General features: G+C 40.7%; 2 protein-coding genes across 10 annotated transcripts in view; one reads left to right on the top strand and one right to left on the bottom strand.

Annotated features, from left to right (window-relative positions):
* Nucleotides 1-750: 750 nt before the first annotated feature.
* Nucleotides 751-12,948, bottom strand: med14 (mediator complex subunit 14). 2 transcript variants are annotated; one of them, XM_026376564.1, is made up of 29 exons: nucleotides 12,502-12,948; nucleotides 11,920-11,946; nucleotides 11,730-11,835; nucleotides 11,197-11,370; nucleotides 10,932-11,061; nucleotides 10,687-10,815; nucleotides 10,426-10,533; nucleotides 9,412-9,544; nucleotides 9,122-9,272; nucleotides 8,901-9,012; nucleotides 8,402-8,527; nucleotides 8,130-8,208; nucleotides 7,347-7,506; nucleotides 7,041-7,235; nucleotides 6,555-6,689; nucleotides 6,395-6,471; nucleotides 6,143-6,303; nucleotides 5,730-5,876; nucleotides 5,299-5,543; nucleotides 4,860-5,129; nucleotides 4,257-4,506; nucleotides 3,666-3,788; nucleotides 3,288-3,464; nucleotides 2,939-3,177; nucleotides 2,644-2,823; nucleotides 2,315-2,422; nucleotides 1,882-2,007; nucleotides 1,591-1,780; nucleotides 751-1,494 (listed from the first exon to the last, which is right to left on the bottom strand). In XM_026376564.1, exons 1-29 carry the CDS (start codon nucleotides 12,675-12,677, stop codon nucleotides 1,421-1,423), a joined length of 4,308 nt encoding a protein of 1,435 aa, XP_026232349.1. In that variant the 5' UTR covers nucleotides 12,678-12,948; the 3' UTR covers nucleotides 751-1,420. The 2 variants fall into 2 exon arrangements, with proteins under 2 accessions (XP_026232349.1, XP_026232350.1); XM_026376565.1 differs by lacking the exon at nucleotides 3,666-3,788.
* Nucleotides 12,949-16,382: 3,434 nt separating this feature from the next.
* Nucleotides 16,383-22,416, top strand: part of usp9 (ubiquitin specific peptidase 9) — a 31,539-nt gene continuing 25,505 nt past the window's right edge. For 6 of the 8 annotated variants that reach the window (XM_026376726.1, XM_026376724.1, XM_026376725.1 and 3 more), the window contains exons 1-2: nucleotides 16,383-16,850; nucleotides 20,980-21,248. In XM_026376726.1, the coding sequence (XP_026232511.1) occupies nucleotides 21,147-21,248 (102 nt within the window). In that variant the 5' untranslated portion in view covers nucleotides 16,383-16,850; nucleotides 20,980-21,146. The other 2 variants (XM_026376718.1, XM_026376719.1) reach the window with 2 other exon arrangements.

Below are 22,416 nucleotides of genomic sequence, written 5' to 3'. Positions count from 1 at the left end.
TCACTATGATGTCATACTTTAGGGATGAGGATGAGGAGCACAGCATCACTTGGGTGGGATTCAGCATTAAAGCATGTGTCCACTACAGGTTTGAACCAATACTAACCACCACCAATCCTTTCTTAATGTATAGAATAGCAATAATAATAATTATAATAATACACTAAGATATTTAGTCACGCATAAAAATAAAAGCAGCACATTCTCACTTAATAAAATGACTAATAAATGTTTGGGATTCTGTTAAAAATTACTTAAAATGACAGTAGCTGCCAATTAATTTCGACTTGATCAGCTCCTCAGTCACATGTACATGTTTTTTCAGATCAAGACCTGTTTAGGAAACATGATGCATTGTTATAAATTAAATAAAGCACTTAAATTCACTACAGAACCACTTAATGCTTATAAAAACACTCTTTTGAGGAAGATTATTTAGGTGCTGGATGCTGATATACAGTTTACAAACTGTGAAATAATAAAATCAAAGTGGTATTTTAAATGAAAACAATGAAGATTCGATCACACGCATGTGGTGAGTGAAGTTTCAGTGGCTGAAGAATAAAAACCTGCTGCACTGTCAGTTGTATAATATAATAATAGCATATATTAGTATATAATTATGTAATGCATAATAATAATAATAAAACATTCAGCCCTTTTGATTAAGCTGTAGGTTAAATGTTAAGCTACCAAAGTGAATTATCTGATTATTGTAGAACTCCCTGTGCAGGATCCTTAAAGCACAAACCGACTGCAGCCTTGGTTTATTATTAAATAGCAAAGTCAGACAAGACGTCTCAAATCCTTCAATCACAACTCAAAACGCGTCTTAATAAAATACAACTGGCTTATAAAGTTTGTCACATTTTTACAGTATCCAAAGTGAGAGTTTGAAATAAAAATCCAGGTCTTGACAAAGAAAAGGCAAGAAGACATTTAAATAGTGTGCTAAGGAATACATCTCCTGATACTACAGTTATATCAGTATAGCATTATAAAAAAACAAAACAAAGCTCTAGCAAAAACCTACCGCACCGGATTCTTTTCATCACTCAAATATACAGTAATGTACATATTTTAGTAAACAACCTTATTTTCAATAGATAATTTTGTTTACAAGTGCACCTGAAGGAAGAAGATAACATTAATATCCTTTTAAAACCAATGACCAACAAGTTCTACCTCAACAGTAGATCCAAGTCTTGTCTGTAAACCTCTTTAAAGACTGGGGTCTGTGACTGTACATACTGTACTCCTTAGCAATTTTACTACAGGTCAAATGTGACTGAAGCAAAGAGGGACTATGCTAGAATTTGACATCTTAAGAATCTGCTTCTTCTTAGTTCAGGGATGGACACATTCTCCGTCTTAAATGGGCTCCAGTTGAGATTCTGTAACGACTCTGTATATGTTGCTTCTACTGTCGAGTGCCGGGGGGAAGAGTGAGGTTGGCCATCAGCTCGTGAACAGAGGCAAAGATTGTACACTCTCCTACAGAAATAGAAAGACAATGGCCATCTTTAGCAAAACCATTTAGAACTCGTCAACATTTTAAAATATTCTATAGCTAGGAGTGCTAGCTCTCACCCTGTCGTGCGGGGTGCAGATCATTGAACCTCTTAAGGATGTTAGAGACCATGAGTGCTGCAGCCCCAGAGGAGCTGGGTTGTCTGGGGATGTCAGCCTGCTGAGTGAGGCCTGTGGCCATGTCGTACACGATGGGTACAATAATGCTCACTGGCTCCTGAGGCACTGGGATACGCTGGGTCAGCTGCAACTGTGACACACAACAGATGAAAAACAATGGGTGAGTTTGGTGGGTGAGCTGTGAAGATGCTCCACAGGTTCATGTGCTAATAAATCACTGCTGAGACATACAAAGAAGAGCATCTTGGACTTGAGCACCACAGCGATGGTGCCAGGAGGAGCGATGGGGGGAGCACTGGGAGGGATGGTGAGACAGAACTGGACATTCCACCTTAGCTCTCCAGCCTGGTCAGGGAACTGCAAGAGAGATGAGGAAAAACATGAATGAATACATGTATGTTGTATTTGTTCTGTGCTGCCACTATAATTTCACAGCTTGCTTTGCAAAGGGGGAGAGGTGTGGAGGCCCTGCTCAGTATGCATATTCTAGTGTTCGGGAGATTTCTAAGATATTGAGGGTGCTGCTGGTAAAAGTGCTAAATGATTCTGCATGAGATCAAAATATTTATTTTGATAATTATCAACTGACGAGGCCCGTGCAAAATAACAATGAGATACATGAATGCATGTGACGGGAGCTATTGTAAACAAATGAGAAACCTACCAGTTCAAGCCTCATGATGCGCACACAGTCCCTAAGAATGTTAGTGGGGGCCCCGAGTAGCTTTGTGAAGGCATTCAGAGTGTTGTATTTGAAGGGAGGACCAGCAACCTAGAAAGAGAACAGAAAATGGATCAGTGATCAATGTAGGTATGTGAGTGGCACAAAGGAAAAAAAATGGGCAGTTTCACTATTATAAAAATATTTAAATGCAACACTGGTAAAAGATGTCAACCCTGGAAAAAAAACAACAATATGAACTGATCAGTATACATCTTTCCATATTCTTCAAGTGTACCTTAGAATAATTTTTAAGTGGACATTGTACATACCCGTGTCTCAAAGAACTTCTCTAGCACTTGAAGCTCCTCCTGGGACCAGGGACCTGTATTTTCTGGAGTGACTTTCAGCTGCAGCGTCTGGTAGTTTTTTGGGTTGAGAGCCACACGGCACTTGAGCACATCTGTCTTGAACATGATCACTCCTGGTTCGTTAGAGTTCACAATGGACAACTGGAGGAGAAATAACAGAGTAGAAAGAGTGAGGGGAAATTATTTTAATTGATGAAATTCAAGAGGGGAAAAAAAACATCCAATGTCCAAATCAGGATGGTTTTTCAGAACTTACATTGGCTTCCTGCTGGATGATCCTCTGCAGGTGCCGTCTCATGATAACTGAACCCAAAAAGCGTTCCAGAGGCGAGCAGAGGTAGCTTCCTGCCAGGCCTGGAACCAGGCAGGGAGTGGGTGAGGGTAGCAAAAGTACATGCAAGGCATTGTGGGTGAGGATTGTAGGAATGGAGGCAGCCCAGGGGCGCTGAGGTAGCAAGCGGGGTGGAGGCATACTGGTAGGCATGACTTGTGAACCTAAAACAGGAAGAAACACACAATGTATTTTGTGTAAATGTAAAGTGAAGTAGTATAAACAACAAACTGTTCTGTAATCACGAGGCAATACTGGGTCAAGCAGAACTTACTGGTCCCAGCACGTGGAGAATGAGGGTCAGGGATTGGAGAGTGCAGCGAAGGGTTACCAGGAGACATTCCGTGGATCCTTGCCCCAGGAGAAGGTCCTGAGACCTGGGGTGAGCCTGGCCACTGGCCTCTATGGCTGGGAGACACCATGGCATATGGAGAGCTGGGGTCCAAAGCACCTAGGGTGTAGGAGATGACATCAGCCACATAGCAACACTTAACATACATAAATTCACCACTGTGTGCCCACACCTTGCAGACCATTTGTCATATGCTTGCTCGTGTCTAATGTCTAGTGAAGGTTTTAAGTTCAGCCCGTTTCAGCCCTTAGCCCAGCAGACCAGAATTCCCACCAGTCCAGCATTCACCCTCCTGCTTACCGTGGGGACTGGCAAAGCTGGTCTGGCCCATGGCTATGCCCAGAGAAGATGGAGACGGAGTGGGCCCAAAAGGAGAGGGTGCCCTCAGAGCTCCACTAGGGGAGCCAGAGGTATGGATGTTCCCTGCACACACACACACACACATACACACACCAAAGGGCTCGTCAGACTCTGAGGTTGACAAGTTCTCAAGTACACACACATACTCTCTGAAGTACACACATACTAAAGCTGGGAGGAAGGGCTGTAGTCTCTGGCTGATGGGCTGAGATGGAGGAATGGAAGGACATGCTTTGTTCCCTCTTGGCTGTGCAGTGTGCGTATGTTGCATGATGAACAAAACTGAGCTCATGGTATCATAAAATTAAAATAGGCACACGTGGTTGCTCTGCCTCATTCTCTCTGACATACACAGTTTGCTCTTGCAACAAAAATGCTTCTGCAGGAAGCTTGATGACAGGGATGTGATCCATTACAAAGCAATGCTTCATTAGCCATACTGCTCTATGGCAGGTTGAAAAGCTTGGATGACATCAGCAATACAAGATATCAGTCACTCACACATACAACAAGTACTACATATGCTTATACCTGGTGAATGGGTCGGCATCATGGACGGCGAGGGAGTCACATTAGCGAGGTAATTTGGTGGTGGTGAAGTGAGAGGAGGATAAACACCTCCTGGACCCCCCCTTAGTGTTTGTGGCTGCTGTTGAGGTTGCAGCTGGTTCATCAGACTGTCCATCATGTCTACCCCCACCGGCGAGGGTGGATTATCATCTTCATTGACAGAGCGCCTGCGAGCATCCTGATTGCTGTCTACAAACATATTAAGGAATGTCTAGAATAGGGAAAGAGGAGAAGGGCAGAGGTGAACGTAAAATTACAGCTGTTAAACATAGCAAAAACGTCATATTTATGGTTCAGACAGGACAGTGGTGTCAATCCTCTCCCCTGATTCTTAACAATTAAATCAAATTGAGTAAGTAAAACTGTCAGGAGGTTTAGACCCCTTGTCTGCAGAAGCTTATCTCTTCTTCCATATAAAGTCAGTTCCTTAATACCTGTGTAAAGACTCAACCTTTCATGTTCAGACGAAACATCTTCAAAAACTTTAAAACAAGTTCAGTTGCCACAGAACAGCATTGTTGAGAGTTACTTAATACCAGTACAATGCCTCGAAGGCTGGTATACCTTGAGTCCTGGAGCAGGGTAGAAACCTTCCACAATCTTTGTGTTGTCAAACAAACTGTAGGCTCCATCTCTAATGGCTACTACGCCGCGGCTGCGGCAGTAGATGTCAATGCAGTACATGTTTCGAAATGCCAGACGGATGTGTGTGGGTGACTGGGGTAGGATGGAGAAGCACTGGTAGGCAGTGTTGGTGCGCTGGGTTAAGCCCAGCATGGGCACTGTTGGTAGCTTGTTGATTGAATTCAGAGGGGCCTGTGTGTCAGAAAGCACCTGAGAAAGATAAATAGACAGATGCTCAGAAAGTTACACTATACCACATTCATGAAAATGAAGAACCAAACAGATGACAAGGTAACATACTCGTAGCTGAAAATAATAATAAGTGAACACATTGCTTGATTGCTGCTCCTGTGTTTTTATGACTGTGCTAATGTGGTACCTGCAGCAGCTGCATCACATTGGGGTTCTTGTTAAACATCTCCTGTAGCTGGTGAAGGATGATATTGTGACAGTTGGAGCAGCCAGAGTTAGGGCCCACGGTGCCTAGGGAGAGGTGGAAACGCTGGTTGCTCGAGTTCCACTGGATGGTGACGGAGCTTCCCTTCGTAATGCCGTAGCAGAGCACTAGCTTACGGTAGTTATAGAGCCGCACTTCTGAGAACAGGCTCAGGTAAGATGGCATCTCTGGAGGGAAACAGTCACAACATGCAGCTATATTAGATGGGTGCATTCCTTTGCCAAGCAACTATTTAACACTGTGTGACTCCAAGCACGCAAACCAGTCCAATGTTTTATTGTTTACTAATGAACAGTAACATAAAAACCAATTTTAAAAATGAGTACCAATTTAAAAAATCAGGATGCCCATACCTGGAAGTGCAGAAGAGAAGTTGAGAACACACTGGTAAAGCTGACTGATGGCGTTCCAGTCATTGAGGAACATCTCTACCACCTTCCGCCCACCCACTGGCTCCGACAGAGGGTTTTCATATGTCAGATACACGTGCCGTGTGGAGGCTAAAAGAGGAAATGGTTTGTTTCTATGAAGACTTCAATGATCAAGGTTATGTTAAGCAAAATATTTCTAACAAATCTATGGGGAAAAACAGCAAAATGTTAGTGAGGTGCTACAGAATATGGATACTACGTTATGGTTAATTGCTGGATTAAGTGCTGATTATGTTGTGCAATATATCTGCTCTAGGGCTGTGGCAATTTTTTAGGGTGTTTTTTATTATTATTGCTTGTATAATCTGCCTAATGTTCTTTGTAATTGTGTATACCTTGCTCCTTGCTGTGGGTGCTGTTAAGTGGGCAGTTGGCCAGCACAAGTTCAGCAACCCATGTTCGGTTGTTCCTGCCCTGCAGGCGGAAGGTGCAATCCAGAAGAGACCGCTCTAAGGCTCTCCTGGTCTCCTCTCCTACACCTTTACAGGGAGGAATCCTGCCAAAAAACAAAAACTGTAGAGTCACAAGTTTTCTTTGTCAAAGATTATCATAGTTTAAAAGTGGGTAGGTTTCTAGCTTAGTATTACCTCAGTAGACGTATTGCATGACTGCTGACATCTCCCTCTACTTGTACACCCTGGTTAGGAATCTCCATGTTGGACAGCTAACCAATAAGAAACACATATTAGCTTAAACCACACAAGTGGCATTCGTATATTTGCAGTTTGATAGTACAGTGACCTGTACCTCTGTTCTGAGACCAATAAAAGGCATGTTGGTGTCACACATTGCCACTAAGTGAGCAAGCTCCTTGTTGAAGGCACACATTTCTCCAGACCGTTTGGGCTTCTTTGGCTCTGGATCCGTCTGGTCTCCAGATACCTACCGAACAACAAGGATAAAAAACATATTAGAGCAACATTTGTTTGCCTTTATAAATCCATCTGGGCACAAAACTATGATTTATTCTTGTGGTGATTATATTGTAAAATGCTTCACATCAAAGCTGCAGCATTTTATATCAATGCAGGCAAAGGCAGAAATTATAAGTCTGGAATATTTTCTTCGTGCAGATCTTTGTTAGCTGTTGTAAACACCTTGAGTGTGAGCAGAGCATTTATTATTTACACTGCCCACCCACATATTGCTAGTTTGGTCAGAATCGTCTAGGACAGCATCAAACAATTAAAACATGTGAAATACTGTTTCTGTAACTACTCTACTACTGACTACCTTTCTCTTTGTTCCAGGTCGGACCACTTTCCCTGCTGTAGTGTCCTGGACAAGATGTTTGAGGTTGGGTTTGAAATGTTGTAGAAGCTGTGCGCACATGGGCCCGTCTTCTCCTTCCAATTGAGACACAGACAGGAAAGAGTACTTGTACTGTAATGCAGTGGGACAGCTAGGCACTTCAAGCATTTCCACCACCTGCAAAAAGGAGATAAGAAGAAAAAAGAAAAGTTGAAATTTGATATTGACAGGAATACATAATAAGGAAGGCAAATTCTTAGTGATTTTCTTTGTGGTTGGAGAACTCACAATGTAATATTGCGGAAGGCGTGTGAGTTTGATGAAAAGTTTATGTTTGGACAAGTTGCCAACAGGATGAGAGGCTGCATTGGAGAGGTGTAGGACATCAGTACACACAGTAGGAAGGTGCTTCACAGACTGTCTACAACGCTGCTCCCCCAACCAGAACCTGGACAGAAGGACAAAAAGAGTCAGTCTCATAATGAAAGCCAAGTTCAGAAAGTAAGAAGCCAGTTAGAACCATGTTGACTGCAGAACAGTTAACTAGTCCACTACATTATGCAAAGAAATTTTAAACTAAATGAAGGACAAGCTGATCAATGCCGTTTCCAGTTTCCCAATTTTCTCCAACAATTTACCAGCACATTTAAAGAACGGACAAGATGTGTGGAAGCAAACGCTTCCATTGTTGGTGTGCAGAAAGCAACTGTCCAGACAGATACAAAACATGTAAATTATGTGCTCACCACTGCCAGAGCTACAGATTCATGACAGGCCAGATACTCCCAGCTACTTGTGTGTGAACACACTGCAATAGCCCTGGCAATTCATCCCAATGCCTATCTTGCCACTTGCTTAAACAAGTGTTGCTACTGACAGTTACTGACTGCAATTAGTTGGTTTTGACAAGCTAAAAGCAAGTGTTAGACTTGGGCTCCTTATGTTGACCATTTATGCTCCATCATTGTTCTCTACCAAACTGCTTCTGCTCTCCCTGTGCAAAAAAGTACATTATACTGATAGCTGTCAATAGCTATTTTATGCTTATATTTGAGATAGAGGTTTACTTACTTCAGTTGCTGAAGCCAAGATATGATACGCTTCATATCATCATTAATGGTCTTCTCAATATCATCCAGCATGGACTGATCTATAAAATAAACACCCCAGGGTTTTATGTTCACAGAGCTGAGCATATAAACCAGTAAAAGTGGAACCACAAGAACCAAAGCTGTTAATTGTTTTATTCCTATACAAAACCAAATAAACTACATAATCAGCCAAATGGAAACTTTACTAGGAAAACAAAAAAGTGTTTTGAGTCAATGCTGGCTCCCACTTACCTAATCCATACAGCATGGGCTGAAACATGCCGGAGTGCAGGTCCACAAAAATATGTAAGCACTCTGAACGACCGCAGGGCTCATGTATTGGAATAACAAGTGTAGGTAAAGCAGTCTCAATGAATGCTGGAAAAAACAAACAACCAAAATAAAAACAATACAGAATTATTTCCTTTAAATAAAGAAGATGGCTTAAGAGAATAGTTATCTAGTTATCTTCAAAATTTACACACTTGTTAATAAAAAATCTCCTCTTCGTGTTTCGCTTGACATGTTTACATGCTGTGCCCCTTAAGCATAATGAAGTTTTTAAACATTTTAAAAAATTACTGATATGTTGGTATTGCTTTAAAAAGTGAATCCTTCATGTCACATATGCACAGGAGAAATTACAGCAAGCAAAACTTCTTGCAATGTTGTTATGGATAACTGACTTCAAAATAAAATAAATTAATGAATTAAATGATGGTAAAGATGAGATCATAAAGTGAATACATACAGTTGTCACTAGGATTGCTGGCCTTTAGAATGGCCTTTAATTCCTGTAGTTTCTGATGGGATCGTGCATGCACACTGTCGATCAAAAGTTTCTCCACTGATAGATGGTCAATCTAGAGAATAAGTAAAAGAAAACAGAATATTTATTTGTATGGTACTCATCCAAGAAGCCATACTAACCTGTATGTGATATTAGACTAAAAACATTCATGTCCATTTTACCTTCATAGCTCTCTCCATTAATTTGGAGTCACAAGCAGGGAGAGGGGGTTCATGAGATATCTGTAATGGCTTAGATCCATCTGATTCGTCAATCTTGATAGTGACTTTATGTACAGACGCTGTACCCGTTTTTCTGCCCAAAACCTGTTGGCTGGAGAGACAAAATGAAAAAGAATCAGTCAGAATCAGATTGTAAATGTATAAATGGATTTTTTTTAGCATAGAGTTAAAATTATTATTTATAAGTATAAAAATGCGTGTTCACTCATGTAACTAAAATTTAGTCTTACTTCCAGACACTGAGGGTGAGGTATTTTGCAGGCACATATCTCTCCTCCTGCACCAGGTCTCCCCATCGCTCTCTGATCAACATCAGAGTCTGAGAGTGGAGCACCTCTAGCTGCAGTGACAGACAGAAGGAGTCTAGAAACAATGCTGTTAAAGAAAAAGTACAGTGTGGGAAAATACCAAGTCCAGGTAAAGAGAGATAAACTATTATAAACATCTTCTCATTAACATTCAAAACACACTTGCACACATATCCTCAGGACACATACACTTTGTTGGTAAAAGGGCTATTTGTGTCCAACACAGACTGCTCTTTCACACGGTGAGCTGCACTGCTAGCGGTGGCACGGGAAAGGCAGAGCAGAGATGTACTGATTAGCATTGTGATTAGCACGATTGTGCTCAGCTTGCATGCTTGATTAGGGTCTTTGATGTTAGCCTGAATGCTAACAAGCACTTGTCTGCCTCCACATTTTACCACAGAGAGGAGATGACTGACTGTCTAATCATTCCAACATAAGCGATATAACAACATGATGAGTGGCACTATTAATACTACCTGATGACATCACGGTACACTCTTTCCTTGTACAAGATTTAGCCATAATCTTTCAAAAAACATGGACATATAAATTAAGAATGTAATTTACGTATCTTCAAGTGTTGAAAGACATCATAAAGGTATTAATTACACCAGACATGAACTGGGTGAGTGAAGGCTGTGGTGAGAACAGTGCTGCCCTTTCCCTTTCAAACAAAAAGGCGGTTGTGTTATTTGATAATTAATTTAAAGAGGTGGTTAAGAAGGATGCAATTCTGCAGCTGTGTTTCTCATTGGAATGCTGCACTCATCTACCAGTCAATACTCTATATGCTCCAACACACACTCCCGCCCTACTGCGGTAATTCACAGCATCCTGGGACAAAAGCCAAGTGGTTGCAGGCAGTGCAGCTACACATTGTAAAAAATCCTGTTCATGTTTGGAGATAGACAGATGAAGACAAAGAAAGGATACGCAAGCAGTTGTACATGTCCTGCAGTGGTTTTTCATCTGCACACAGACGTGCCTGGACCAACTCATGGATGAAGTTCACTTGCAAACTGTGGACCAAGGCTCGGCCATCTGTCAGTATAGGTGGAAGAGGGGGGTATAGATGGGAGCATGGGAATGGGGTGAGAGACAAAATATTTGACATAAAGAGGGAAAAGATTAGCAATTAAGTTGTTTTGTCAGTGGTACTGTTGTGTGCAGAAGCTGAATGAGTGCATGCCCCACCTCCAGTTTCTTTGTCCTCCACAAGAATCTCCAACTTTAGCAGCCTCCATGGAATATCAGGGTCATCTCCCATCACAGTCAAAGTAGCCTCAAACTCTCCTTCCACTCGAAACTTTACACGTCCATTAGCTAAACAAACACACACACAAGCAAAAATGCACTGCTCATTAACAACAGAACTGAAAACAAAATGCTAATGTAGGTATAAGAATAGCTGTCTTTTAAAAAACACCAAAGCTGCTTACCAACTGTGAGGTTTGCTAGCTGGGGTGGCAAGTCTGTGGTGACAAGGCGGTGTCGCAGAATCTGATTAAGTTGACTCAGAGTGGTCTGCTTCTCAGCCTTTGTAATGGGGTCTGGAGGAATGATTTTATCCTACAAAATAAACACAGAAATAATTTTACTGACATCCCGAAATAAAGGGAGAAATACCAATATTTTGATCTTACAACATGATTTTATACAAGAGTCTAGTCCTAGCATGCATTGAATAAAGATTAACAAACTTACTCGTATACATGTGGGCAAGCGTGGGTATGACCCTGTAGTGAGAACATCAATGGCGAAGGGGATGGCAAAGCTAGGCAAACGGGCATGTACCAGGGCATCTCTGGCCAGCAATGCAAGCCTGTCAGCTGTATCCACAAATAGGATGGTCTGCTGGTCTAGGAAGCTGGAGATCATCTGTGACCATGACAGAGTAGAAAAAGGATTTAGTGGTCTCATAGACAAATGGATATTAGCAGTGCATGATGAAAATCTAGGTTCACAAGGTTAGGGAAGTTAAATTATGAACAACACTTAAAATCTACACACTTAAAAATAAAAATAGAGATTTAGATACCTTTTTATCTTTAAGAGCATATTTGGTGAAGTCCCATTTAACCTTATTGAAATATTTCCCCTTGTTTCTAAAGGCTGATCTTCAGTGTCCTTACAGTGTGGTCAGAACTGAATTTTCTAATTTTGCATTCTGGTTTGGAAATATTTAAAAGATAAGCTTTCACTGGACATGCCAGATCATTTGAATAAAAAAAACATACCGCACACTTCTCAACTTTTCCTGCATTGCTAGCCCACTTCACCAGGGCTAACAGACGAACAAATAGCTGTCTAGTACGACTGGCAAACTGGACAATCTCAATTTTCCTGGAAAAGAAACACAAGTTAAACAAACTTAACAAACTGTGCAGTAATGAAGAGATAAACATAAACTGAATTGAAGAAACATACCTTTCCATGTCAGCTTTTCTGGGAAGTCTGGAATAAAAACACAACATATTACCTGATTAATTAAGTAGGGTGCATTCTCTGTTTGCTTTCTGTGTCTTGGAGAACTGTGCATCCCTGATATGAGTTTGCTTTGATTACAGCAAAATGAACTTTTATCTGTACAGATGTAGGAGATAAGGGGCCAAGATGAAGAAAGGTCTTGTTTTGGGGCTGCAGGTGGAAGCAAGTGATCCATCATCAACTTAATGCTCAATTTATTCCACACAAACAACCTCATCTTGAATAACTGAGCATTAGCTACAACTTCTAGAGACACACACGTTAGGTTGTTTACCTATACGCCCCCCGCATCAAAGAAGTTAAATGTGCCATCAACTCTTTAACCATAATCAGTAAAGAACATGTGATAGCCTTTAGATCAATCCCAAATATCAACTTTAAATGATGCTGTAAAGGTTTATTTCAGCGCCGGGAATAGGAGCATCCTATGAGTTTGTTGGTGTTAGCCGATTAGCCCGCCAGTTAGCCCAACGTTGGTTAGCTAGCTTTAAGGCCTAGCTACGATGCTAAAATGCTACTTACAGTTCCGCCAGCAGTGTGATTTCATGGTAGGTCCTCTGAAGAAGGAACTCGATTAACAGGCTCAGCCGGACCCCCTGAGTAGCCGGGGTCCCGGCCGGTGGAGGCTGCGGACCCGAGACCACCGGACCTCCGAGTGGGACGAGCTGCCCATCTGAACCAATCTGCACCGGAGCCATTTTACAATGACGATAGTTAGCTACAGCGAGGCACACCCAACGCTACAACCGAAATTAAAGAGTCGCAGTCGCTAACTCCCTGCGAAAAGAGCTTCTTCGCAGTCTCACAACATGGCCTTGATGAGGCGAGACGATCGGTGTGGACCTGGCTCACTTAGCTTACAAAAAAACTCAACAAATACAGCGAAGTGGGTAACTTGTTCCAGAGAAGACTCAACGCCGCTCGGCCGCCATCTTTGCTGTCGGAGATGATGACCATTAACCCGGTGGGAGAGAAAACCCAGACCGGAGCCTGGAGGAGCCTGGAGGAGCCAGACTCGTCGATCCGTCCTCACTGGGTCTCAGACTGGAGACCAGACAGTTTAATGCCAGACTCACAATGCTGAATGAAAGTGCAATTCTTCCGGGCATTATTTGATAGATGAATTTCATGAATCATTCATTTTATAATGTTTTACCATGGGGGGGTGATTGCGCCTTAAAGGGGGACACAACCTTCCTGTTTTTCTAATTCAGATCGGATTTAAAAGTTTTGTTCTGCTAAATTATGGCTCCTCCTAATCCTGATCCGTCGCAGTTCAGGTTTTGGGGATTATTAATTAATTATTGTTAATATTTGGTGGTGACCGTAGCAACTGTTGTTAAGGAAGCTAAAGTACATTTTTATATTTTATTATATTTTCAATGTATTTAGATTTTAAATGTGCATTTATGAGTTATGTCTCTAGATTATCTTGTTAAACAGTTTCTAGCATTTGCTGACGTCTCTCATTCTGTCTATGGTGTGTGTTATGTATGACATCATCTGGAGGCATTTGCCAGTTCCTATGATGTCATGTGGCGCTCATGCTACCAAGTAGTCTTACAGCCAATTCATTACTTTACTTCTCCTTTTCTCCAGTTGATGTAATCTGGATTTTCCAGTACTGATGATGTGTTTTTGCAATAGTAAGATTCAGTAGATTTTAATATTTTGATCTGTGGCTGAGTGCAGAATTGGACTCTTGCAGCAGGTTGAGGAAATGCTCATTGTAAACTGTTATTAAAGACTTAAACTAATTATCACTTTCATTATGGAACAATGATATTTTCTTAATCAATTAGTTTATTATAGCAAGAAATACCAATCACAGATGACATCTTTAGATGTTTTAAATAACATTGAAATCCCTACAGTATTCCGTTAGTAGTTACAATTCCTAAAATAAGCAAGTCTTCACATTTAAGAAGCTACATTTTTACATCATAAAGCAAAATAGACACTGAAAATTCTTTCTTTTTATTTTTTCATTTGACAGGGGTAATGCATATTTATTACATTTCTGAAAATATGCCAAATTTAGCCAAAGGAGTAATTTTCATCTGCATTCCCTCAACACGTACAAAGAAAAAGAACAAAATTACACAGTCTGCATATCATAAGAATGTAGCATCGGGTGAAGGGGCTATTAAAATAATGTGTTATGTGGAAAGCTTTCTTTAAACCTAGACAAATATGACAGTCAAGGGAGGAAGATTATAATACAGGATGGAAGGTGGAGTACGTTACTTATTCACTATGGCAGATTGTGCTGTAATTACTCTTGGCCCTGTTTTTGCTGTCTCATCTAAGGAGAATAGAAGCCAGCAATGTTACACATTCACATCTCATAAAAAGGGTTTATATGTTTCCTATATACATCGACTGCTCTGGGGGCTTCCAAGGGTTATGTACACACATATGTGAACAACACAACAGATGCGGCAGAAAAGACTGACTAGATAAATTGATAGGACGTCTAAGGGATCCTAAGAATCAAATTCTTACATAAAACACAAGTGAGGTGAAAATATTTTTATCACCCTACAATGCTGCCAGTGTGATTGCCATTGTTAATTCCTGCTAGCTGCTTGCTTACAACAGAAACAAGACAATGGCATATATAAAAACAATCAACCCTATTGTAAAAGAATCCATATTAATGTTCTGTTCTACACTAAAGTCTCCCTAATTTGTAATCACTTAAGGAATTCATTTAAATTTACAGTAATGTGTAAGTTTTTAGTTTGAGGACTTGTATCTTTGAACAATTCACTGTAAACTAATTTTCTATGATCATAATTGGCTGCCCAAAAAATTCAAAACAAAATCACTGGTAGACCTCAAGGAACTGTATTGGTACCATTCCTGCTTACATTCTACACCACAGACTCCACTACAACACAGGAATCAGATTTGTTTTAAGTTGAATGCATTTATTATACTGCACTGCACTGTACAGGTGCTTCATTTTTTCTGTCTCAGTCTACTTTCAGTAATAAAGTGTGTCTCCATTGAGCAAGTGAGTCCTTTATATTTTAAGCACTTGTCTGGCTATTATACAAAGCCATTTACTGTATATTGATCAGGAAGGTAGGAGTTTAGTGTCTTATTTAAGGATGTGTATGTCAGGTCAGAGACTACTTCTGAACAAATCTGTGAAATATAAAGAGCAATGTGGGACAAATAGGGGCTCATAAATTGATTTTTGTCATTTGGCCTTCAAATAGATTAAATGATAGGTTCACAATTTTTCATGGTTAACGCATCTTAAATCAAAGATAGTTATAGATGTACAGATTAGGCAACTACATCTGCTAGCACACCAGTTAACCTTAGATACAGTGCATGCTTATACCAATATTACACATCAAGTGACAATAGAAAAAGATGTCTAGATACTGCGGGTCTGTAGCCTCAGCTTTGTATCTGTCGTGTAGTACTGACACTCCAGTCACAGAGATAAAACAAAAATCAGCAAACACAGTACAAGGTTGTGGGTAGAAGTTCATTAAGTTTTAGTGATCTAATATATAAAACATGTTTTCTCTCCTCTTGTACACTGTTAAAATAAGCAGACATCATATTCAGTAGTAAAAGAAATCCAAAGATTGGAAGAGTTTTGTCAAACAACTTCTTAGCTTTAGAAAACAACACTATGTATTGATTTTTGGTTCTACTGCCTCTTTGACTCCAATCCATAGACAAGCTGGAGCTAACATTACAGCCCCTAACACTGTCAATTCCTGATTCAGCATTTTAAGATGAAAAACTCTGCCTTGTTTTGACTTGTTACAGTTCTGGGTTCTGTCTCTCAACTCTGACAGAAAGAAAGGGAACCATTTCTGAAAAGCACACCAGGGGCAGTATAAGTGTCAGAAATGTTTAATCTACTGAATTTTGCAACATAGCATAGCGCAGTAAAAATAAAATTAAAATATGCAATAAACTCTGGCAGCTTCAAAGCCATACTAGCGTAAATCACCTTCACTAATGCTGTTTATGCCAACATGGGAAATAGTTGTGCGATGTCCAGAGCTCTGGATGAATAAGAGAATTGATTACAGCCAGACAAACCGGTTCCAGAGTTTGTTTGGGCACCTGACGGATTTGAAAAAACATGTGAACCTAACCTTTAATATAACAATGCTCATTACCACAGTTTTTCTGGGGATATAAACTAGTTCTAGTAGATGTGCCTGTATTTAGTTTCTAACGATTCTCTGTCTCAGAAGTGCTGAGATGCCAATTTGTGTCCACGGTTGAATTCAGTTTCTTTCTGTTTTGTTTTTAACAGAGCTGTCTATTGACCACCCGGTGCGATAGGGGGCGCTATAGTGAAGCGTGTCCGCTTGTTGAGCGTTTTATCGCTCGGCTTTGATCAAACTACGGATTGGACGTCCATGCTGGAGCCGGAGTCACTTATCGGAATTGAGAGGGATTTTATGTCCTTTCCATTCAGCGGCTGTTGTGTTTGCGGAGCTGCACTCGGTTGCGGTGCAAATTAGTTCATCGACAACGCTGACTGCTGGAGTTCACACCGTCGCCCGGGCCCGTGTTACCGAACGGCATTTGTGCCCGACTGCGCTTCCGCCATGTTGAACTGATTCAAGTTGTGAGTGATTGCTGGGACCGAAGTGACAAGCCCCAGAAATCGGACTAGATAGAGTCAGGGGGCTGTAACCGCGCCGGTGACGCAGGAAAAACACCCAGAAACAGAGGAAAAAACGTAGGAATTAGATCTTTCTAGTAACAGGTTTGTGTCCTGCGAATCTGTCACAGATATAGGCCACGTTTATGTAAGATACGACGACACCATCGTTCAAGGCTGGACGTAGCCTGTGAATAGAGGGGGAAGTCATATCAAATTCCTGGTGAGTCGTTAGCTAACTAGCTCAGTACGTTGGCTGCTGGTTGTTAGCTGGCTACAGCTGGTGTTGGATGCAAGGTAGCATTACTGCATTTGGTTTTCTTGTGTTGTTCAGTTGCTAGCGTGTTTTTCTTTGTTAGCAACTGCTTATTTAGTTTTTGGTAATGTCAACGCGATTCAACTGCAATTCGTGGTCTTAATAGTACGTGTAGTCTGATTAGCATACGTCGCTACACTGGAGCCAAGCTAGCGCTAGCTACCTGCAAATAGTCCCCGGCACAGTCTACAGTCTGAGATGGAACATTTCCTTTAAACATCTTCTGTTTACAAGTTACTGGAATTTAGTTATGCACTCCAATCACACGCCCTGTATGTAATGACCAACTGTTTTATGAAATATATACTGGTATTAACCTTTTTGCATCTCTTAGGGTTGCAATATCTTATTTTTAGTTTGTTTTATCTAGCTGAGTTATAACTTAGCTAGTGTTAGACGATACAGGTCAATCACTCTGTTACATTTCAGGAAATAGACGACTCCCCTATCACTAACATCCAACGTTATCTAAGATAGTAGTTCAATTTAATTTGAACGCCTGGGTTGTTGCAAAGCGACAATAGGCTTAATCGAAAGGGGTTCATAGTATAGATGGGAAAACTAATTAGTTGTCGAGTCATGTCAGCAAGCGGCTTGTCAAAATAGAAACGTTAGCTAAATGCAGCTTCGGGTATTTACTCGCACGTAAGCTAACGGCTAGCTAACATCAACTGTTTATCTTGATTTCTCGGCATTCGCACGGCTGATGCTAATGGGGTTTGTTGGTTAATAATAACGCATGGGGACGCGATGTTAGATTGATAGTTATTTTAGTTATTAATCAACGTCTCGGTGTGACTGAGCTGTCCAACTTATGCCTGGTTAGCACAGTGTCAGGCCCAACCGAATAATGAGGCCTGTGTGTCTCAGCGCAACGGGCTTTGGACGATAAGGCCTTCGCTGCTGTACTGTCTGGGCGGATCGCCTTGTTAGCCTTGTAGGCTAACTCAATGTTACTGCCGCAGCTAGCTAGCAGCAGGCGTTAACTATCTAAACCAGCAGCTGTTAACGGTGGTCACGGCGCTAGTTAAGTAATGCCACCATGTTACGTTACTGCATTTGCACCTGGACTGTCTAATTTTGAAGATATTCCAGAGCAACACAGATAATGTTACATGACCAGTGTTTCCGTCCATGAGATGTTTTTTTAAATAACACCAGCGTTCACGTTTGAAAGCCGGTTCAGTCTAAAAGTCCGCAGTTGCACCTAGCTTAACGCTACCGTGTGTGTCACTTTTAACACTGTTGATAAGGCATAACATGATGTTTTAGGTGCGTCATGAAATTAGCCCCCTGCCTCCCATTAGTAGATAACTAGAGTGGTTTCCCTGATAGTAGCTGTAAGATACATGATATGGCATTTCGTTCTCAGCAAGCCAAAGGCAGTCGTCAGATTTTTTTCAGTAATATAATGTACTATCTGCAGACACAGCTGCAAACTTAATCATTAGTGCTGAAGCAAATGTCATGGACCCCCTGTAAAATAGGAAACAATCTGGTTTCACTACCCTTAAACCAAGAAAACACCGTTGCAGTAGATAAACAAAACAATCACTTTAACCCTTTTTGGGATCCAGTCTGGATCACAATAGAAATCATCCAGTTTAGTTAACTTTGGTACAACTTGTTTTTAATCTTAACAACCAGTACTTGCTCTTCATAAGAGGAAAAGCAGCAGCAGCTATAGTCCTTGACATTTACATTCTTGTGTTTTTTTTGTTTGTTATTTTACTTGCATAATGTTCAGTGAAGCTTCTTTTTCAGTTCTAGTTTTATTTCAGTCATGTTGATTTGGTAAATCGTTGATCTTCCTGGGCAGAGGTCTAAAATCCACCGATGCATGTTTCCTTCATTTTTATAGATCTCTGTACCTCACTGCAGTTGTTCTGGAGCAGGGTCAGAGCCAGTGTGTAAAAGTGACACAAACTTTCCCACTTAAATTGCAAAATTAATTCTAAAAAAAAAAAGGTCTGCTGTAGAGTGACTTGACTTAAGTGCACGATAAAATTAACAATCAACACACAGAATCGCATCTTGTGATATTGAATTTAGTTTCACCTGATTTTTAATTAGTGCTTGATTATATGTTTTGGATGTTGTAAGGAACAGGAACTAATAAATAACCCCTAATTGTTTATTTTAGAATAGTATATTACTTCAGTTTTTCTGCTGCTGGCCTGAAGGCATGCATGCTTGATTAGTCAAGTGTCTATACCAAATGCTAATTTGGTAAACTGTGTTAGAGTTTACTAAGTTAAATGTCCTATTTTCTTGGTTTTATGCAGGATTTAGTTATCAATAAATAAGACATTGCATCCAACAAGTCAGTCGCTGAGATCTGGAAGTGCCAAGACATTACCAAAGACACAACAGGGTAAAGGACGTGTGCAGTTAGTTTATCATGCAGGCATTTTTTTTGTTTGTGTTAAGTTGTTTTACCTGTATTTGTCAGTCATCGTATAGAGAGACGCACCTGGGGAGAGCAACAAAGGGTCTGCAGCCACAGTCAAACCATAGTAGTTCCAGTTACCTGTTTTGCTTCTTAACTAATAGGTTGTTGTTTTTTAACAATAAACTAATTAGACACATTTGTTTGGAATAAAAAGTGAAATGGGGTAAATGGTATTCACCCCAATCCTCTGTGGTAAACACACTTCAGTTTACATACAAGCTTCCTGACTTAACTTTGACCTACAGCACTTAACCACAATCAGATATGCACACAAAGTTTTATTTCTATGCAGTAAGTGAATATTAGTGTTGAAGTGGTTTTGATAATCTGGCCAAACTGTTATTTCTACTTATCTGATCATCTGAGCGCTTGCTCATCACACTATAGTATGCTGCAATGGCTCCCTGTTCCAGATCTCAACAGTTGTTTTGGAAAGCACAGTTGTATTTATGGAAAATAATGACCAAAACAAGATAATACTTACGTTTAACAACATCAGAGATAAGTAAGGTTGTATTCATTTGAAAAGAAGTATGACCGTCTTAATAGGCTTTTTCGTGGTCTTGTTATAATGATGGCAATTATCACTCTTAAATTAGCCTATAATTTAGAACTAGGTATGCATCAATTAATCAGGCGTCAATCAGAATGAGATGGTATGCATTACTAATGACTATTTCACTATCAAAGTAAGAAATAAATATTCAAATAGTCACTTATAATTCACGTCACCATTTCCCATGTCTGCTCTGTTCCCAGTATACACACACAGGGCTCAATGTACAAGTCTTACACAAATTTGAGCTGATACTCTTTAATGGGACATGATGGATTCAGGTACTGTCATGTGACTGCTAATTCATAGTGCCTGTTGGGGGCTTGCGTTAGCATGATGCAAGAGAATTTCATATTTCAAATGAGAACACACTTTTGAAAGATTGCGTTTGGGGTTTATCAAAGTCTGATATCTACCTAAGGCTGGTTGACATGTTAGAATACAATATAAAAATGAAGGTGTTTCTTGCTTCAAGGCATCTCTTCAGGTTTTGCCCTAACAAAAAAATAATGGGACATGGGATGCAACAAGTTTATGGTAGCATTTTTATTGTAAGACTAGTGGGACTAGTAGTGACACCACCTACAGCAGTGTTTCGCAGTGGCAAATTACCTTGGCGAGTGAAAGTAAAAGGTGTGTAAAAGTGTCGAACACTAAAACATCTGTTTCAAAGCAAGAACATGCAAAAGATTATGATGCAGTGGCTGACTTTGTTGGTGAAATTAAAGTGTAATGAGTGAGGAGCAAATCTTTGATTAGTACTGGATATTCTCAGAGTAATGAGATTTAAATCAGTGATCCATATCAGCCCTTTACAACCTCACTAAAACATCTAAATTAATTACCCAGTTCTGAAGACAGAACCTAATTGTTAGGTAGCGCTGCTCCATTTAAAATAACTGTTTATTAAATGGTAATTTTTGCAGAACAAGATTGTAACCATCTGTTGACCTATTTTGGTTGTGTATTACAAGTAACTTAACCAGCCAGCTGATAATTCTGACCTTTACCCCTCTCCCATGCTCCAGGTTATGCAATGGTCTCAGCGGCACATCCAGATCTCCAGGTGCTTGTGTCCCTCTCTCGTGTATTCGGGCTCTCTTCCCTCTGCTCTACAGCTGAGGTGGCTGTGATTTCCCTCCTGGCCAGCGCTCCCTAAGAGGCCAAGATTGCCAAGATCTGCCCTGTGGCGAGCATGACGGCCACCACGCGTGGCTCTCCAGTGGGGGGCAATGACAGTCAGGGCCAGGGCCAGGCACCTGATGCTCAGAGCCAACCTCCACTGCCACAGAACCAGGTCAGCATCATTTTTTCCAGCTAATACTTATTGTGCCTACACTGCTTTTTTGTCTTTTGCCTTGAATATTTTTGCTCTTGACCTTCTATTGCGGATGCTTTCATCCCCTTCAGTCTTTTGTATTTGTGTAAATCGATGTACTTTAGACGTACTTTCTGACAGTAGACGTTTAATTAAATTAACCTGTGAAGGGAGAAGGCACAGAGTGTTTTCTAATGTCTCTCTTTTGTTAGTCCAGATACTGCTGCACAGTTTTTTTTTAAACAGATATTGCCTGTACCTAACCACACACAGATGCCCAAAGGGACAAAAGGGAGGGGAGGAGGGAGCGGAAAAGAGGGAGAAAGAGAGTCAAGGCGAGGCATCAATGAACAGAGCCTCTTGAGTGATGGATAAAGGATATGTGTGTGTTTCTGTACGTGTGTATGTGAAGGCCTGTGTTGGTTAGAGATGAGCCGTGGTGAGACGTGAGAGGCAAGCTGCCTATGTAGGTCAGCCAAGCAGAAGGAGCCTTCACCACACACCCCCACATTTCATATTTCTCTGTTGTGCATCTCTTTCAACTACGTGTATCCCTCTTTTACTCTCCTATACACAGCTGCTCAGACCACCATGATGTTCACACACACTGGTTAGATGAGCTAAGAAATAATAAAGGGAATGATTACATTGGTGTTTAAATGCACATTCATAGAAAAACAGCCATGCCAGCTCTCACCTTTTGTTTTCTCTTGGTTGATGATGAAAAGAGCATTGCTCTGTATGACAAATACTGTGAGAATGAGGATTTGAATGGCTTTGTTTTAGACTTTCTGGAGAGACACCTGCCTCTTTACACCTGCAATGCATGTGCACTTGGTGACCAGAACAATAGAAACCTTACCCGCATGCAAGAATTGGGCTTAGCTTTTCATTGGCATATGTCACTGTAGAAACAGGTGTGTCTAACGGCATGAAAACTTTGAGTCTTGCTTTGAAACTCAATCAGTCAATTCCACCTGGATCTTTTACTTTAAAAATAATTCTTCTTTCTGTTCCAGGTATTCCAGTGAGCCAAAATACATGATTGTGCTCTATGAAAACATTGCACTCACACAACCTTCATAAGGTGTGACCAGAGAAACACACAAATGAAAGTTTTAGTCTATCTTATGACAGTGAGTGTCCG

The sequence above is a fragment of the Anabas testudineus genome, chromosome 21 (assembly GCF_900324465.2).
Source record: "Anabas testudineus chromosome 21, fAnaTes1.2, whole genome shotgun sequence".
NCBI lineage: Eukaryota > Metazoa > Chordata > Actinopteri > Anabantiformes > Anabantidae > Anabas > Anabas testudineus.
This window is presented reverse-complemented; position numbering and strand designations above follow the sequence as displayed.

Excerpts from the sequence above, each read along its gene's own strand:
- med14 (XM_026376564.1), bottom strand. The coding sequence starts at position 12,677 with ATGGCTCCGGTGCAGATTGGTTCAGATGGGCAGCTCGTCCCACTCGGA. Across the intron at positions 11,947-12,501 it reads ATCACACTGCTGGCGGAACT|ACTTCCCAGAAAAGCTGACA; the intron begins GTAAGTAGCATT and ends TTTTTATTCCAG. Across the intron at positions 6,690-7,040 it reads GACCTGGAACAAAGAGAAAG|GTATCTGGAGACCAGACGGA; the intron begins GTAGTCAGTAGT and ends GTTGTTCGGTAG.